This window comes from Pseudophryne corroboree, chromosome 3 (genome assembly GCF_028390025.1).
Source record: "Pseudophryne corroboree isolate aPseCor3 chromosome 3, aPseCor3.hap2, whole genome shotgun sequence".
In the NCBI taxonomy this organism is placed as follows: Eukaryota; Metazoa; Chordata; class Amphibia; order Anura; family Myobatrachidae; genus Pseudophryne; species Pseudophryne corroboree.
Genome location: NC_086446.1, coordinates 568,489,882 through 568,510,219, shown reverse-complemented (window position 1 = coordinate 568,510,219; position 20,338 = coordinate 568,489,882). Strand labels below are relative to the sequence as shown.

General features: G+C 38.7%; 1 protein-coding gene across 1 annotated transcript in view; it reads left to right on the top strand.

Annotated features, from left to right (window-relative positions):
• LOC135056328 (collagen alpha-1(XIII) chain-like) overlaps positions 1-20,338 on the top strand; it is a 220,543-nt gene that overhangs the window by 68,226 nt on the left and 131,979 nt on the right. The window contains exons 11-16 of the mRNA XM_063961321.1: positions 7,085-7,141; positions 9,407-9,475; positions 12,344-12,451; positions 14,462-14,494; positions 16,168-16,194; positions 18,236-18,271. Coding sequence (XP_063817391.1) covers positions 7,085-7,141; positions 9,407-9,475; positions 12,344-12,451; positions 14,462-14,494; positions 16,168-16,194; positions 18,236-18,271 — 330 coding nt within the window. The remainder of the gene's footprint in view (positions 1-7,084; positions 7,142-9,406; positions 9,476-12,343; positions 12,452-14,461; positions 14,495-16,167; positions 16,195-18,235; positions 18,272-20,338) is intronic.

Genomic DNA, 20,338 nt, shown 5'->3' with positions numbered 1-20,338 from the left:
GCTTATATTCTGTGTGTGACTGCGGCTGTATCTGCATACGAAATGCTGCGCTACAGTGTTTTTATGAAAATCACTAACATACCATTTTCATATGCAGATACAGCCGCAGTCGCACATAGAATATAGGCATGCCGCATATCATTTAATCCGCATAAACCGTTTGTGCATCACACATCAATGTGAATAAGACGCATTATCTGCAAAAAAAGAAGCCTGATGTTAGCAAAGCTGCCCGGGAGTTGCCGAATGACTCACGCCAGGCATCTCCTGTTGCATGGCGTATTGAGGCAAGATGTATGAGGACACATCTGTATTATATTCTGACAACTGGCCAAACAAACATGCAAAGTAACTAGTGAAGTTTGTTCCAAAAAAATGGCCCAAATATATTTGAAATCTCTTACACAATCTTATCGGTAACCAAAATTGTTCAGTTATGCTTAAAATAGGCATGTAGATTGTGTCAACTGGATATGGTTAGATATCTAAATCACATACTTCCCAACTGTCCCGATTTTCATGGTACAGTTCCGTTTCTGTGGGGTCCTGTCCCGCTGTCCTACCTGCGGGCGCAGTGTCCTGCGGTGGGAGGTCACTTGGGAGACCACCTCTCACTTGCAGTTCTACGGTGAATAGATGCTGCACTCATGCACACAGCATCTATTCATGGGTGACAGAGGTACTGGGATCATGCCGGCAGCTCATAGAGCGCTGGACATGCCCAAATGATGACAGAAAACGGGGCAGTGGATCACGATCACGGAATTCACGCAAAGTCACACCCCTTTTTACAGAGGCCACGCCCCTTTCCCGGAGACGTCCCAACACTTTATTTCTAGATGGTGGGAGGAATGAAATCAGGCACTCATATATCCTGCTTGTCAAATTAAGTACAGTGGTGTGTGTGGTACACACTGTATCAAATTTGCAAAGATGGTGTTGTTATCTGTGCAACCATTGAGAAAATCAGGTGTGTCATCAGAAAATAGTTAAAAAAGTTATACCTGTGTTGTAAGTTATTAGTAAAGGCTATGTTTTAACACATACACAGATTTTCTATGCTAGTGTACCCCCCCCAAAAGAGTCTACTGTCTTTCTCTTTAGACATATTACTAATTAAGTCACCTGTGGCTATCCGTAGAACCTGGACTGTTAGTGTGCCTTGGGGACAGAGATTGGGTAACACTTTACTACAGTATATACTCTACAGAGAACATCATAACCTATTTATGTTTATAATCGGACAAAAGTGTGACAATCAAATAATATATAGCTGAAATACTATTACAGGTTGAGTATCCCTTATCCAAAATGCTTGGGACCAGAGGTATTTTGGATATCGGATTTTTCCGTATTTTGGAATAATTGCATACCATAATGATATATTATGGTTATGGGACCTAAATCTAAGCACAAAATTCATTTATGTTACATATACTGTACACCTTATACACACAGCCTGAAGGTCATTTTAGCCAATATTTTTTAGAACTTTGTGCATTAAACAAAGTGTGTCTACATTCACACAATTCATTTATGTTCCATATACACCTTATACACACAGCCTGAAGGTCATTTAATACAATATGTTTAATAACTTTGTATTTTAAACAAAGTTTGTGTACATTGAGCCATCAAAAAACAAAGGTTTCACTATCTCACTCTCACTCAAACAAGTCCGTATTTCGGAATATTCCGTATTTCGGAATATTTGGATATGGGATACTCAACCTGTATTCACCAGTACTATTTATAGATTATCATGAGAATTTTAGAAACCATTAATAAAATGTACATAAAGATTTTATTTGTAAAATTATTTAACTTTATTACTAGAAACATAAAATAAGGTACTCTAATTAAGTTTTTCTATGTCCTGTCATCAAAAATGAACACTTTTCTGCTTTACTTGCTAATATAACACAAATATCTAACTTTGTTGGATTAAATTGTAACACACTAGGAAAAATATAGAAATAATTCCAGGTGCACAGCAATGTATGCTTATATAAATTAGCAGCTGCCTGAAGGGGAACCTCTACAAAACAAAGAAATAAGCAGGTCTAATATTCACATTCTGATGTCCTTGTTAGGGTACCTTTATGCGAATATTAGTGCTGCTCATTTCTTTGTTCAATTCAAATGTAAGTAACTATACAACTTTACTAATAATGCTAAAGCCTGAAGTCTCCTATCCCTTTAGTTTCCAGAACATGAAAGAAAAGTTAATTATAAGCAGTGTCGGACTGGGGTATGAAGGGCCCACCGGGGGAATGCAGTTATAGGGGCCCATACTTAAGAGTGTGGCCAGCCTGTAAAGGGGGTGTGGCCAGCATCCACAGAGGCTTGAAATACACAATAGTCTAGTGCAGTGTAATGCAACATATCTACCATGTATAATACAAGTGCACAGTCTGGAACCTGATCCCTAGAGGAAGGAGTGGGCACTCAGGCAGTGGGGACTACCGGTGATTTCCCTGGTACCCCTGTGGGCCAGTCCGACCTTGATTATAAGAGATAACACTCATACAAGTGAACAAATTCTTATTTCTATGTCTAGGTCTTCATAGTATAGTAAATGATATTTAAACCCTCTGTCCTTCAAAACCATGAAATTTGCAGAGAGTCTGATATCTGGCAGCCCTGCTCTCTGGGAGACAATGGGTATCTCTGCAACAGGACATTATCTTGCAACAGGAAGAAAAACAACACATTAAATACTTGAAATCAAAGAATTATTTTGCTGGTATCTGTTTTATAGGATATTTTTACCTTTATATTTACTATTTTGAAAAGTAATTCCCCTACTCTCACTCAGGCTGATGACATTTCAGGTCTAAGTGCTGATAGATGTTGTGCTAAGACCCAGTGCCACCACAGTCTGATTACATAATGAGACCAGCAGGTGGCGCTTGCCGCCTACTTGTATAATTGGATCTCTTGTGGGGGCTTGATATCGTTATAGACCCAAACAGCATAGAGTTGGGGGTCGTGACGAGTGATATTTATAATTAAGGTACTGAGTAATGGAGATGAGAGGGGGACTACCTACTTTTCAAAATGTTAAATAGAAATGTGGAATCATCCTAACAGGCACAATCATTTCATGCTTTACGAAACAGACCTTTAGCAATTTTGTTCTGTAGACTTTGGCAAATCAAGAGTGCAAAAGACAAATGGCAATAAATATTCTGTCTGGTTTACATCTTATATGTACCAATATTATAACTGTTTGGATAATATTTTTGTACGCTACTACAGCACGCTAGGGGATAGCTGCCATGTAGAGAACATAAAATGTAATTTTTCAGTTTGTAATCAATGTAACAAATCCTACAGCACAAATTGGAGCTTTGATAGCCAAGTCACAGTACGACTAGATTTAGTGGAGTTCTTCCTTGCATGTAGGCCCAGGTGTGAGAGGCCAATCAGCTGATCCCTTCCTGTTTTCCTGGTGACATGCTGGCTTTTGCACTGATATACTGACAGTGCTTATAGGGGGGGTCAGCTGTGTTTATTTAGCAAAAACCAGCATCACTGGATTGTTATGTTGAAAAGAAAGACCAAAGAAGTCCGTGCTTAAGCAGTGTCCTGGGTTTTATTACAGAGCTGGGCTGTTCCCTGTAGCTCAACCCTGAAGGTGAAAAAGAGGGATAAACATAAAATAGGATTAGAGAGTGAGAGAATGAGCAGATCTGTCCACAGCCATCTGTACATATACTGAGAAAAATCAGATGTAAGACAGAGACAGGACTATCCGCTATATAAATATATTGCTTCAGATTAAATAAAATCTCACAACTCAATATCCCTGATCGTTTTATAATAATAAATTACTGCAGTAGTACAAGACGGCATTACGTGCTTGGGCTAGCTGTCTTGAGTGCATAGTCATAGACTGCAACGAAGTCTATAATTTCTTATAGCCTAAAGCCAAGGTTTTTGGGCATAGGAAAAGTGAGGTTTTGGTGAAGGCAGAAGTGAATGTTCGTTTTCAGACCAAAAGCTGTTCCCTTAATTTCACCATAAAGCTTATATCAAGTAATGTTGACTCACAAGAAAAATACCTACTTCTTAGTATATAAAATGATCCACTGGGGGTTACAACAGACTGACACACTGTAAAACTGTGTGCCTATCTCTGCATCCGAGTACAACTGCATTGAATGTACAATAATTATCGCTCTTTGTGTGAGCTGGTATTGCATACTTACCCACAAGATGAATATGCGCACACAATACAAAACAAGACAGTTCATACATGTAAACATACCGAGGTGCTGGCATTCCAGTGTCCATTATGGTTATATTAAATCAGTAACTAAATGTACATCGCACATTAGTGCACATTATGACCTCTACACCTACAATGATAAATATCAGCCCATTTGAATTTGAGCTCTTGACCTGTGACTTCCTTTGTACAAGGTAGCCCCTATTTTCTTGCAGAATATATCTTCTACGTGTAAACAACATGCAATGCAACCTAATCAATATTAGAGTACTAGATGTATTACACTTTGGAAATACAGATGTAATATCTTAAACGACTAGTTCTTAACAGAAGATATCAATAATGTTATTGATAATTGACTTTACTGGCCATATACAGTAGGAATAAGCATCTCCTATGCAGGAACTGTCACTTCTGAGAACATCATATACACTACAAGCCTTGAAGCTGGTGCTTACCCTATTGAGGTTCTCAAACTCAGTCCTCAAGGCACCCCAACGGTCCAGGTTTTAGGTATATCCATGCGTGGCAACAGTTGACTTATTGGTAAATGTACTAAGCAATGATAAGCGTGGAGAAATGAGCCAGTGGAGAAGTTGCCCATGGCAACCAATCAGCTGCTCTGTATAATTTGAAAGCATGTAAATGATAAATGTTACTTCAATGCTGATTGGTTGCCACGGGCAACTTCTCCACTGGCTCACTGCTCCACTCTTTTCACTGCTTAGTACATATCCCCCTAATTAGCACTTCAGTGAATTAGACTTAACCATCTGCGCTGAGCCATGGATATACCTAAAACCTGGACCGTTGGGGTGCCTTGGGGACCTCCTTTGAGAACCTCTGTCCTATTGGGTTTTCTGACCCTGAAATGGGGAAGTGCTATATGTCTGATGCGCACTGATGAGCTTCAAATAGTGTAAAGCAGGGTGACTAACAGCCGCGCTTGTTATGTTTAGTTTGTCATATGGATGAGATTCTCAAATGTACAATAGTAGTGTCTACAAATGAATACTTTTTTTTCACAAGTAATTCTAAGTGTTCATTCTACCATAAGAAAGATTGTAATGTATGGATGCAAATTGTTGTATTCATCAACTTGCTGTGATATATTACATTAAAACATATTATACCATACCTCCCAACTAACCTAATTGTGGTGAGAAAGAGCCATTTGTCAAGTACTGTCCTGCTGCCCCACTTGTGGTGGTGGTGGTGTGGATTTGGGAAGTCCCCTTACACTCGTTGCTCTTTTTAGAAGAGCAGGCTTTCAAAAGATGCCATGAGATAGGGACTTGGAGCAGCCCAGTAGCTTATGGAGTAATGGCCATGCCCAAAGTGTGATAAAGACAGGGAGGCGTGGATGCAGTTGTGGCATTTCCCAAGAGGCCATGCCCTTGCTGAGAAGCCACACGCACTGTAGTGAGGCCACACCACTTATAATTCAAGGTGTTCTGGACTGTAATGAGAGGATGTTAGGAGGTAAGTTGTACACCGTAATAGCCCACTTAAAGAAGCAATCACATGACAAAAAAAGAGTTATTGTTTTAATATAAATATAGTCTATAAGAAAAATCTTTTGTTCTGGCTGCTGTTAATGATTTGTTTATTGTTTTGTATGGTCATGTGACTACAGTGGCAACCACAGTCAAGTGATATAGTGAGCAGAGAGGCTTTGAAAACCCCTTTGAGCTCATATTCTCTCATGTGCTATAAAATCCTTTACTGTCACAGCCTGGGCAGTAACATTGCACAGAAAGGGAGCTAATAGAGGCATGCCTTTGAGTGTGGGGGAGGCCCTGTACACTTTGTCATGTGACCAGGAAGTGTACTGTAGCCAGAGCTCAGTCAACAGCAGCAAGAGAAGACAGTGTAGTGAGGGGAGAGTTACAGTGAGTAGGTGATGAGACAGGCTCCCAGCATTCAGACTCATCTCCATATGTGCCTCCCCAGTCATTCTCCTCGCTGCAGGTCACTGGTCTACTGATGCTCCTACATAGTACATAACACAGAGGAGTATGGAAATTGGAGGAAAGGCAATTTCAGCATTACAGCTGAGAGTTTCCTTCCATAGTGATTTTGATAAGGAAATAATAATCTGTGGAACAGCTAAGAAAAATGCATGTTTACAATGTACTTAACTTGCTATTTCAATAAAAGAAAGTTATAAAAAAAATTCTAAAGCTCTATAAGCTTTTTTAAATGTGTCGCTGATCTTGCTCTGTATTTCCATAAAGTGCCACATTTATATTTACCACTCTTAAGGGGGAATTCAATTCGCTGCGGTTATATATGAGCAAACCAAAAAAGGCATTCTGGGCGTTAAAGCTCGAGGCTACCCCCCTTTTTCAAGCACGGTAACTTAACCGGGCTAATTGAATTCCCCCTAAATTAACAGAGTACTCTCATTGTTGAAATTGTTGACATGATGCATTAAATTACATTTCATTTGGCAATATATTACATGATAAAAATGCCCTTTTTTATATATAATATTGACATTCCACCTCTTTATTTTATAGATTATTAGGTTTCTTTAGAATTAATATTGCTGTAGATTAAATGGTTGAATAAGATATTGAGACCAGATGTACTAAAGTAGCACTGATTATAACCAAATAAAAACATAGTTTTACACTGAAACAAATTGCATTTTGTTTCATTATATTTAAATGTTCCCTGCATGAAAAAAAATAATCCTTTATCATACAGTGGTTCCATACATTGCAATGTTAGCAGTTGTATAGTAATACATAGCATTCTGCTACAGTTTCATAAGGAAATTTACAATCTAGACAATAAATCTCCTGATATTTTACTGTATGTCCCTATGTTTCTGCTGTCCAATAGGAATATTTAAGTACCACTTTTGCAGCACTGCGCTCCAATCAGATTCTTACTTTGAAGGTTTGTGGGTACCTGTAACTAAATAAAGTCTGCAAACAAAGTCAAGAATAAAGTCCTAATATTGCATTTCTGTATTGATCTATAAATTCTGCTAATGCAGCACTTTGTGTGTGTGTGTGTGTGTGTGTGTGTGTGTGTGTGTGTGTGTGTGTGTGTATATATATATATATATATATATATATATATGTACACATAATATATCATTCGATCTTCAATCTAGCTTTATCTATCTGTGATGATGCTTCAAATTGCCTATGAACTATCATTTTGTTTATATACAGTAATGAGCAGTAATCTTGAAAAGAATGCAATATAAGGCTTCCAGACAATGTATGACAGACTGGTTTAAACTATACTTCCATTTAAATCACATGGGAGAAGGATACGTTTTTCCGTTCCCTTTTTCACTTGGAAACATAAGGTACATCTCTTTAAAATTAGGTGGAACACAGAAGCATTGTAAACAATGTCAGTGTGAAAAGCGAATACTTATGGTTACATCATTCTGTAAACGGTAAATGTTTCTTTTTGTAAAAATGCGGCAGTGAATGAAATGGGATGTGGCAAATGGTAAATACAATTTGAATGTTAAAGGGAACTTCAGCAACATTTTATTTTAAAATTGCCACTTAATAAAAAAGTTATTTATAGAACTGATTATTAACATTATCATCATTCTTAAAATTATTTTTACTTTTAATAATTTATGTCATAAAATACTGTCACAGTATGAACTTATTTAGTTAGGGTATAACTGTTTATAAAGAATATAAAATACAATTAAATATAAAGTATAAAAGGTTGCAGAGTTCTCTTGGCAAAGTCAATTGACAGTGAATCCCAGACTAATATCTTTCTAAATTCACTTGATAGAATCTGGTTGGATTCTCCTGCAGACAGGTTGGATTCTACTGCAGACAGGTACATTTGCCAAACCTAACATGAACATGTGCTTTCTTTTCACCAGTAACCAGCAGAATACTTTCAAAATCAACACGCTCTTGCAAGTCTACTTGTCATCATCCAAAATATATAGTAAAAGAAAAAAACCTTAAGTAGTCTTTTCTTTAAAAAGTATACTCTCTTAAAAAGTGTATCGGACATTAAGCTATGGGCATATCTTGAGTTGCTCTTATATTGGTAAATCCAGCAGCGGCCTGAGCGCTGAATGGCCAGATATATCCCAATCACATGGACGATCATATTGAAAGAGCGTACAGCATGGGTTTTCAACCTGTGGCCCTCCAGCTGTTGTGAAACTACACATCCCAGCATGCCTTTCCTCAGTTTTAACATGCCTTATTAGCAAAACTGTGGCAGGGCATACTGGGTTGAAGACCCATGGTCTACAGGATACAGTGCAGCTGGGGTGTGACTACACCTGATCAGATGTGTCCTTTGTTTGGAACTTTAAATCTGTGATAGACAACTGTCCCAGATTAAATATTAATGGGTAATAATATATTTATTTGTTTATTTATTGAGAGGAGGGCGGTAAGTGGAGGGATAACCACTGCAAAAAATAGCCTAATTGGTAGGCAACCATAACTGCATTGCATATGGGCAACTATGGCCTGTTGGTGGTATTGCTCTCACTACAGTAAAGGTTTTAAATGGCTACCAAACCCCTTACACAACAATAGCAACATTGTCACCTGCTAATTATGACAAAATATTACATACTATGAATTGAAAAGCTTGGTAAGTAATATATAAATATATGTGAACTGATCTCCAGCAATGGGATTTGGAAATCTGCTTATACAACATAACATTATAGCGGTGTGAGTGATTGTTAATGTAAATCACCAGGACTCGTGCCACACCAAATGAATCCATAAATTGTTTGGGCACAGGCTGAAGTCAGTGTGGGGCAATTTTTTTAAAACTTCACTGTGTGAGCAATGACCTCTTAATCTTCTATATATTCAATGGTGTTGCTACTTAAGCTTCTGTGTTCCATCCTAAGTCATACAGGCTTCTTTGTAGCTTTGTAGAAGTCAATGAAAAAGATTTTCTGCTACCTAGAAAGAAGCCTGGACCTTAAAGAGCAGTACTGAAATGTTCACTCTGGAACATTGTTCATTCTCTTTCTCAGAATCCTCCTATTTGTGCTATTTCACAATAAACCTTCTATTACCCTTTCTCTGTTCTTTCCTCTCTTGCCTTGTCCGATCTTCTGACTTGTCACACTTTGCTGGCCTACCTTGCACTGTATCCTCCCACCCTTGCATTGGGAATTCCTGGTCTGGTGTCCCCCTTCAGCTGTTGCCTGCTATGATTAATACAGTGCGGGCGGTTCAGCCAGCGGTCGTAAGAAAGCGCATCTTCCAGGTATACTTCATTGTTTGCTTGGCATTGTGGCTCATTCACTGACTTTTTCCCAAAGGGTTTCTTATAGACTTTATCAGTTTGCATTGTTTGTTTTTGGTTTGTGCTTCTGTTGTTTAATTATTTCTAATTAAACAATGATACCAAATAGTTTGCATGAAAATGCCATAATGAAGTGTCATAACCCCTACTGCAATCATTCATCTTAACCTGCGTAGATCAAAGCCATTATTCCAAGAAAAATTAGTACAGTCCATTAAAACCCTCTTGACCTTGTGTAGTATAACAATACTATTTGTGGTTTCAGCACCATAAGTATATTTAAGGAAACAGCTAAATTAAATCTATATAACGGGGAACATTCCTGAGCCCATGAATCAAGACAACACTTTTTTTGTACGGATTTAATTGTAGTGTGGGGGGGACAACAACATTTTTAGAGAATCAAAAATATGTTGAGTCCAATAATAATTTTCTGGCAAAAATTATATCTATTGCATTGAATCCTTTGGCCCATCAAACTGAAGAGTGAAAATTCATTGAAGCAACTGATTAATAACGCATAGAGAGTACTGTAAAAGTGTCTGAAGAATTCTAATAATCAGAATTAGTGTTTGATTACATTCTACTCTCCTGATGGAAGACCTGCTCCCTCTTCTGCGACCTGTATAATGTTCTGGGAGTGATGTCATTGAATGACTGACCATATCTAGGGATTAGCAGGATCTTAAACTGATGCATAACTCCTTTGTTGTGGATCAGACCATGTGTTAGGACAGTGAGGCCTATAATCAGATGGCACTGCAGATTACTTTGTAGCCTAGGAAATGTATCGGTATATATCAATATTAACTTAAAATATCTCGGCCAGTATGTTAGTAATGGATTTCTATAAATACAATATTCCCTGAGTAGTACTCTCATTAATATGTTCAAGTGTGCATCTCTAAGCAGGTCACACACAGTTGTTCTGTCACAACTGGTGCCTATCCAGCAGAATTTACAAGGTGGATTTAGCTAATGGGCCTGATTCATGTTTGTAAGTAAAGCAAAAAACATGTTGCACTGCAGGTGGGGCAGATGTAACATGTGCAGAGAGTTAGAATTGGGTGGGGTTTGTGCAATCTAAAATCTAAATTGCAGTGTAAAAAAAATATTTTATTCCTCTTGCATGACAACATGGTTTGTTCCAGACACAGAGTTACTTGCTGTTTTTGCTTTACTTACAATCATGAATCAGACCCATGATCCCTGGATGTTTGTGTACCAAACATGTGGTAGGCATGCAGTTAGCATGTGCTGACTGTACTTCGCTAAAACATTTTGTAAAATTTTCAGACCAATCTCTTGATTTAGATAAAAGAAAGTTATACATAATAACTATTAACAAGCAGTTGCAATGTGAAGAAACACATTCACAAATATGACTAGGTTCCCATCCCCTGATGCATCTGTTTTCTCTTATCAACCATTTTACGTATAGAAAGGCCCACTGTCTTAATGTTGTCTGATTCGCACAAGGAAAAAAATGTTCTTCCATCACGATTTTCTTATATCATTTTAATTCATAAGCTTCCAAATTTGACATATATATTTGTGAATATTAAGGGCTCTTTTATATATGTTGCCTTTTATGTTAAGTTTAGTGGCCATTTAAATTCATAGATGCACTTTGATTTTAAGTTGATGGAAATAACAACTCAATCCCAATTTCAGAGGAATTGATTCATGTCTTAAATTTGAGACTTGCCTAATGTCATCAGTCCTATAACCTTAATATTTTCCATGACTATATAGTGTTCTGATGGGCTATATGTACAAAGGTCAAAAAGAAAATTAGCATACACTGAAACTGTCAACTGGGCAATTGATATACTCACTTATAAATTACATTACTGGGGCTGATTTGTTAACCGAGTCCAGGGACTTACTTGCTATCAAAGATAATGATATGGTCTGCTTCAGCATGTAATATAATATAGTATAAGTCTGAACTTTAGTTATTTTCGGGTTCCGTGGCACTATGATATAGGAAAAATAATAATATCATGAAAAAGTAGATGCATAAATCATGCCTCTCAGTACATATACATTGTCTGCATTCCATATGTGACACTAAGCTGTTTTCCTATATACAACAGTAATAGTCTGATGAGGAATTGTGCTACCAGCAGCACTCATAATCCAGGCTGTAAACTCATCCCGTCACTCCGGCACATTTAGTGTCAGGGTAGAATATTTTTAGAAAGAATGTTGTGCGTCTAAGAAATCATCGTTCCATGGGCCATGTGTCATTATAAAGGAGCCGCATATCAAAAAGTAGGACACTGAGGATTATGCAATTTTAAGAGATGCAAAGGAAAATCTGAGAAGCGACTTTAAGAATTCAAAGCATCGCTTTCCTTGTGGGTATTTACTTCCACTAACTTCATTGTGTGAAATTGTCCTATCAATTATGATCTTCGTATACAGGGACCATCTATTGCAAAGCACTCATTACCATCTCTGTACATCAAAATAACACAGCATTGCCATTTATGTACAAAGTGTGAACACCCGCCCTTCTGAATCATCTGCTTTTAAATTGCTAATTTTATTATTGCTAAAGTATATTAAAAAAAAAGTTGAGTTTTAGAAAGGCATCAACAAAGATAATATGATGATAAAAGTAGCAATTTACAAATACTGTTATAGGAAACCCCTTGATGCTTGACGCATACTAACCCAGATCATACAGCTTGCTATTTACAGTATGTTAAACCTGTGTCTGTGGCCTCTTGCTGAATAACGCACTGTGGTACCATTGACATAAATGAAAGGTTGCAAACGCATAACTGTTTTTTCTTTTTCCTTTTGTGTTTCTAAAAATAGGGTGAACAAGGGCAGACAGGTATCCAAGGTCCTCCGGGGCTACCTGGCCCACCAGGACCATCAGGACCTCCAGGAGATCCAGGGCTTCCTGGGGTTGTGGGGCAACCAGTGAGTTTTTAATGTCTCTCTTCACTCATCTAGAAAGTGTAAACCTGATTCCCTTGGTTGGAGACATAGGTGTGCGACATTGACAAATTTATATTGCAGTTGTTCAACCTCTAACTCTCTAGTAACTATTACATTTCTGTTTCAATTATTTTATTACATTTTGGGAATTAAAAATGTATTTGACAAGTTTATTTTTTAGGTTTGTTACTTAAAAAAATGTGTGCGGAACCAGGCTGTGGTGGGTTAAGGAGGTAGGAGAACCAAGAGAAAATAGAGACAAAGGGGGAGATTTATCAAAACTGGAGAGAGAAGGGATAAAGTACCAAGCAATCAGCTTCTAAATTTTGTGTGTATTATTGGGTCGACAGTCAATAGGTTGACCCTGTATGGTCAACATGCACATGGTTGACAGGGTCAAGAGGTCAACATGGTCAGTCGACAGTGAAAAGGTAGACAGGTACAAAAGGCCGGAACAGTGAAAATGTCGGCATGGAAACACAACACAAAAATTGTTGACACAGTTTTTTTGCATCTTTTGTTATTTCGTATGTTTAACCACATGTGACCCCAATTAGTGTACCACGTCCCCTCGCATAGCTTGCTTAATTTGCCATACTTTGAGAAAGGTTACTATTCCTAATCATAGTCCACGTGGATGGTAAAGTATGAAAAAGGTGGAAAAAATTGGGGGGAAAATCCCCCCAAAAAGTGTGTCGACCATTGTCCTATCAACCATTTGAACCTGTTAACATTTTGTACCTGTTGACCTTAAACACTGTAGAACATTTACATATTGACTTATTGCCATGTCGATCTATTGTACCTTTCGAGCTAATACATGTTGACCATATTATTGTCGACCTATCAGCTGGATACAATTTCACAGGCTGTGCTTGCGAAATAACAGGAGCTGATTAGTTGGTAATTTATGTCCAAGCTTTGATAAGTCTCCCCCAAAGGATCGGAGATAAAAGGAGGAGAGATGGATAGGGAGAATGAAACAGTTAAAATACGAGTTAACATTTGCTTTAACAACAATGATATGTATTTTATAACTCTAAGCTGCTAACAAAAATTCCAGGTTTTCCTCCGCAGCTCAAAGTTAAAAGATGTTAAAATAAACCAAAACATGTTGTTTATTTCTTTCTGCTTGAACTTACAAACCTTTGATGTGTTTTCTGTTGTTAAATATGAACACCTCAGTGTTCCAGTTTGAATTAGCGGCTACAGTAGCATGGAAAAAATAGAAATACTATATAATGTAATACATTAACTAAAAATTTGCTTCAACATTTATAACAAATTTTTGATATTTAGAACCAGTTAGACAAACCAGTTCAAGAATCAGTTTGAACAGTTTTCTGCATCTCTAATGATATGTATTTGGCACAACACATTATACAAAATTCTCCATACTGTACGCTGAAAAAGACCATCCTTACTATTATTTATTTCTTAACAGTTCCTTATATAGCGCAGCATATTCAGTTGCGCTTTACAACTGATAGAACAGTAACAGAACAAAACAGAGTAATACCAGACAGACATAGGGGGAGTAAGGTCCTGCTCACAAGTTCATCATTTGCACGTTATTACCCACAAGTCCAGATTGTGATTACATTTTCTGTCAATATGAGACTTGTCTTTCAGTTAACTTTATATCACTATTTCCATTTAATTGTTTCAGTGAGTAGAAGTGGGTAAATGTGCCTTCTCCGAGGTTTTCATTGGTCCTGTCTTTATCAAGGCTATCACTATCCAGATACATGTGTCAGGGGCTGACACCAATGTTATTTCCTCCAGACTTCTGCTAAATACCAGGCAGAGGAAGTAACACTTTGGCTTGTAATGATCCGGGTCTCAGCAGAAAATAAAACTAAAAAAAGACCTTCAGCCACTTTGATGTCCCGACCCATGTGTTATTCTCATAGCTAGGCTAGGTTAATAATATTAGGGGTTCGCGGAGTTTAGCTAGGTGTACTGTATTTGTAATTTTATTTTTCTTCCCAGGGAAAAGCAGGTGAGCCTGGGAAAGATGGAAAAGTAAGTCTAACTCTGATTTTGGTATTTCCTTATAACATACCAAAATGAATAATGAACTTTAATATTATGCATTGCATTTTGTTACAATGCGAACTGCAATCCCAGCTTACACAAATGGTGGTGCTCCACCTTTTTGTGAGCTCCCAGCATGCTTTGACAGTCAGCATATGAATAGGTTAATATAAATGTAACGTGAGCAGATATCTGGTGACCATATTTTGTAACTGTACCCAGCACAGGGTGGAGTGGGGAGGGGGGGCGCCACCACAACACAAGTACACTTGTGACAAAGTCCTGCAGCATTAGTGCAGGCCAGTGGTAGTCTTCTAGCACTGCAGCTTTCCCTATTGGTTTTACCTCATCTTCCATCTAAAAATTAAGTTCATAGGGGTGTATTCAATTAGTGGCACATTTTTCGACAGTCAGAAAATCGGCACTAATTTGACCTGTGTGTATTCAATAGCAGGTGTTTTTCGACCATTTTTTAAATCCATTTTCACCCATGCCTTTTTTCGGGGGGGGGGGGGGGGGGGGGAGTTGGCATGGGTGAAAACGGACCCAAAAAATATCAAAAATGCCCACAAATTTGACAAAACAAGCAAATTCGGTGATCCACTTGGTTTTCGTCCGTGCAGATTTTTCGACCAGTCGAATAAGCGGCACGTACATTGAATAGGTCAAATATAAATTCAACCAAAAACGGGCAAATAGTGTGAAAAACGGCACTAATTGTATAACCCCATAGACTATTAAGGGTAGGTTTGTCCATATATGGAATGCACACTTGTCAGTGAAAGCAAAGTACACTTGTACTATGCTGATCAAATTATACATGTAAGAATGTGTGCACTTTATATACTGTAGTTACAGATATCAATTATTATTTCTTACAGTTATGTGTCTTTTCCACCAAAGTCCCGAGTCTGACCTGGGATTTTGAACACAGTTTCAATCTGGGACAGACCCTGGACAGACCACTTTTCCACCGCAACGCCGATTTGGGTAATTCCCAGAACGGCACCATCCACACTGCACACAGGTTCAGTGCTGGCGCTTGGAGATGACATAATCTCCTTGCACTGGAATACAGCTCTGCCCATGCTGTAAATGGGACCTCAGTAGGACGACCCGGGTTACCCATTTACACTGCAGCTCACCTGGGTCCTTCTAGTGTAAAACCCTGCTAGGTACCCGGGAAGGATTCCCAGGTGACTGGACCCGGGTGGAGTAATTTCCACTGACAAAAATCCTGAGTTGTACGTTCATGTGCAATAATACGGTATTTTCAAGTCACTGGAAAGGGGTATTATTCGACAAGGGTATGTGTTACACTGCCGTAGCCCATTTTAACAACCAAGATGCTGACTTTGCAACTGTGACGTGCAGGCATAATGTTGTTTGTTGGCACTTAGAATGATATCACTTAATGATGAATAAGATATATCACATCTATAAACCACAAGTGTGATACCTATTAGCAGTGGTTCAATTTCACATTTATTTTTTGATTATTCTGTCTGCTAGTTATAACAGTGCAGTTTGTAATCTGCTCCATGTGGTAAGAAATTGGAAAATAAAGTGGCAATCAGGTGTATAGAGCTTGCAGCATCTTGATACTGTAGTAGCTGCTACAGCTTATCTTTGTTATTTTAATGATTCTTTTTCACCATCAGGGCTTGCCTGGACCTCCAGGATCCAAGGTATGGAAATTCTTATGTTTGTACGGATTGAAAGTAATGTCATTTTCAAAACAAAACAAATGCTTGTTTAGATGGCCATGGGATAACAATAGAGGTACCAATGTGTCCTCATACAACTTTGCTGCAGTCGCCCAAAACAGCCCCTTTTGGAATGCCAGGTCCAGTGAGACTCTGCTAGCGTCGGGTGTCTTTTCTGCATCTTATTTTGCTGATGGAACATGGCTAGAATGCCCCAGGAGACTATGCTGATTAATTTGATATGTGACACTTGTATATCTGTGTGCGACCGAGTCTCTGAATCTGCATAATAAATGCTACAATGCAGCAGCTGTGGCATTTTCCTTACTAAATTCTAAAGGGCAGATGTATTAAGTCGGGAGAAGTGATAAAGTGGAAGGTGATAACGCACCAGCCAGTCAACTCCTAACTGCTATGTTACAGGTTGGGTTTGAAAAGTGACAGGAGCTAACTGGCTGGTGCATTACCACCTTCCACTTATCACTTCTCCAGGCTTTATACATCTGCCCCTCTGTTGGGCTTGATATACAGACTCAGTCGCACACTGATATACAAGTGTTACTATGGGGCAGATGTATTAAGCCCAGAGAAGTGATAAAGCATGATAAAGAAGTGATAAGTGGAACGTGATAACACATCAACCAATCAGCTCCTAACTGTCCTTTTTTAACCCGTAATGATTGGCTGGTGCGTTATCACCTCACACTTATCACTTCTTTATCACTTCTCCCAGCTTAATATATCCGCCCCATTGTGTCTAAGACGCTTTTTCTGTAAACAAGAAGCATAAAGATGCCTGACACTAGCGGAGTATCACGGGACCTGTCAGCTTACTCGCGCTGCATGGTGTATTGGAGGTAGATGTATGAGGGTACATCTCTAGCTGCCAGGATGTAGCCATGCTTGCATGGAACATAGCAAAGCTCAAGCTGGATTGTAAGGCAAAGAACTGTGGCTTCAATATACTGTAACGTCTGCAACTGACCATCAACTTCAAAGAAGAAGTCCCTGTTAGATCATTTGAGGCCATCAGAGCATGGGAAGATAAACTCCATAGCATTGCTGTGACAATGTAATTGTGTCATATTTATATTTAGAAGCCTAGACAGTGTGCACTGCTCATCCCGCCATTGGCTTAGATTCTGCACCAGGCTGAAGCTTCCCCCGTGTGTCACATAAATATGTAATGAATGGTATTTTGAATGACTTGATCCATTTGTTATATCATGGTGATGGCATTAAACATTCCTATGACATGACAGTGGTGGGGCTTCTTCATATGGTTACAGACAAGCCAGTTGGATTACACATACTTCTGAAATTTATCACTTTTGTTCATTTAAATTTGCCACACATATGTCTGTCTGTGTGTATACCGTATATGGATGTATAGTCTTGGTTTTGCTGTTACAGGTATACATTTACTAATGTATATGATTTTGCATATAGAAAAACAATGTTTCTCTAAGAATAAAAGATAGCTCATTCCTGTATATTCCTGTCTACATGTTATTAAATGTAACCAGGGCCGTCTTAACAGCATTGTAGGCCCTGGGCAAAGCAATTCACTGGGCCAGGCAGCATAATCTACCTGCCTCCCAAGAAGCACCGGAGGTACCAGCGCAGGAGTCACACGCCCTCTGGCCCAGCTTACCCCTGCGCGAAGGTCTTTAGAATCATGGGGCCTCTGCCCAGTGTGCCTATACAGTATGTTACTATGGCCCTGAATGTAACTATTAATACATGAAACACTTGGTATAGAGATACTGCTGTCTGTCACATGTAAGCAATAATATTACAGTCACACAGGCTGGTAGAGAAGCATTCTATGCTATTGCAGGATATAGTATGATTTAATTAAGATTGGTCTTCCATCTGTAAAATCTTGATAATTAGGAGAAAATTATTATTATTATTATTATTATTATTACTACTACTGCATTATTACATTTGTTACTCATTTTTTTTCCTTTAAAAAAATATATATGTATATGTATATCTTAAAAGTTTATTAACCTTGCAGGGAGATCCAGGGACTTCAGGAATCCCGGGAAGGAAGGTAAAGAATTATGTTTTGATCGCCCTGCTGCAATAGAGGAATGTAAAGTGTATCAAAACATTGTAAAGTACAAACACTGCCCCAATGTCTAGTGTTGTACAACTGGAGCCTGCCAAACCTCTTAATGATATTTCTGGCATGTATCCCTATAGAACTACTTATGGGGACAATTTTGTGAGCCATATTTTTTTATTCACATTTGTGTTTTTGCATAAGTCACAGCTCACTACAAGGGTATCCGGACTATAGCTCTACACTATAAAGGTCTACAGTCAATAGGTCTACCACTAATGGTAGGCAGGCATTAGGTTGACAGGGTCAAAAGGTCGACATGTAAAAGGTAGACAGTTTAAATGTCAACAGTGTCAAAGGGTAGACATGGTAAAAATGTCGACACGGCAATGGACACATATGGTAGACACAAGTTTTTTTTAAAGAAATTTCATTTTTTTCAGCTTTTTCATACCATCCACTTGGACTATGATTGGGAATAGTAACCTGCACCTTGCCTGAAGCGCGAGTCATGCGAGGGGACGCAGTACACTAATGGGGCTTGTTTGTGGCAAAAAAGTGACAAAACACCCCAAAAATACTTTAAAAAATTGTGTCTACCTTTTTGCGTCTACCATTTCCATGTCAACCTTCTGACCTGGTCAACTTTTTTACACTGCCAACTTTTTCTACTGTTCCTATTCTATGTCAACCTGTTGACCCTACCGACCTAATGCATGTATACCATTAGTGGTAGACCTGTTGACTGTAGACCTTTTTAGTGTAGATCTAATAAGCCACACCCCACTACAAGAAGGCTGTGACAGAAAACTACGGATACAGGGTTAGCTGCTCTGTTATGTGAAACTTGTTTTATCTTAGGCTGTGACAAATACTCCCCTACAGCTAGTAACACACACACATTCTATACTGCTTGTCTCTAGTTTCACGTCAATACTTTTACTTTGTAAACCTAAGTGTTTTGGAATATACTTGCAAATAATCTACTTCTCAGGAGAATAAAATCATTCCATGATGCCAACTGAGTTACTACTTAGCCTCTAGAGCTGGTATTCCCACCCTCGGCCCCCAGGCACACTAACAGTCCATGTTTTAGTGATAGCCATGCTTGAGCACAGGTGACAATTAGTACCTCGGTTATTTGGATTTAATCATCTGTGCTGAAGCCTGGATATCACTAAAACCTGCACTCTTAGGGTGCCTTGAGGACCAAGGTTGGGAATGCCTGCTCTAAGGGCCTGATTTATAATTTCACCCCAGGCCACGTAGCGGATGGATCTCATGATTTTATAACAACTTTGCATGTTTTTGAGCCTGCATACTCCTATAGATGATTCTGATTCATACACACCTCACCCGCATATCCACTTGTGACTGAGAGGTTTTAACTGGGCAAGCGTATGTAGGTTATGTGTTTTGTGCGTGTGCTGCCAGTGTGTAGACGGAATTGTGGACTATTCAGAATTGTGCGTTTGCATAGTTCAGTCTGGTTTCAGACAAATCTCTTATTATTTATTTGATCAAAGATATTTATATAGCAGTCCCGGCACTAGGGGACCTTACAATCAATTTTAAATACCACAGGTACACACACGTGCCGAACTAACTATGACAGTTTATTTTAAGGGGCAGTCATGTACAAGGCATCGTTTAGCCTTGTACATGATTGCCCCTTTAAAAAACATCCGAGTTCGGCCAGCATCCCGCACGGTCACCGAACTCAGACTTCATTACGTCCCGGCCAATGGGTCATTTTTTTCTCTCAGAAGCCAATTGACCAAACAGGGATGAAAACTATGTGTGTATAGACTTGAGGATGTAGTAGAGTTTCTGTACACACCAGCAGGTGCCTTACACCTATGACCAGCTCAGTTACTTAACCACTAAAGTAGTTTTATTAAAGATATTAAAGCTAAAACAGGTACAGCTGTACTTACTGTAATACACAATGGTAGATGGTGTGGAGCAGGGTGTCATACACCTCACCAGCCAGTAAGTGTATGTAGATACTGGGTAGTGGTACAGGAAAACATTGTGGATTGCTTGGTCCCTCTG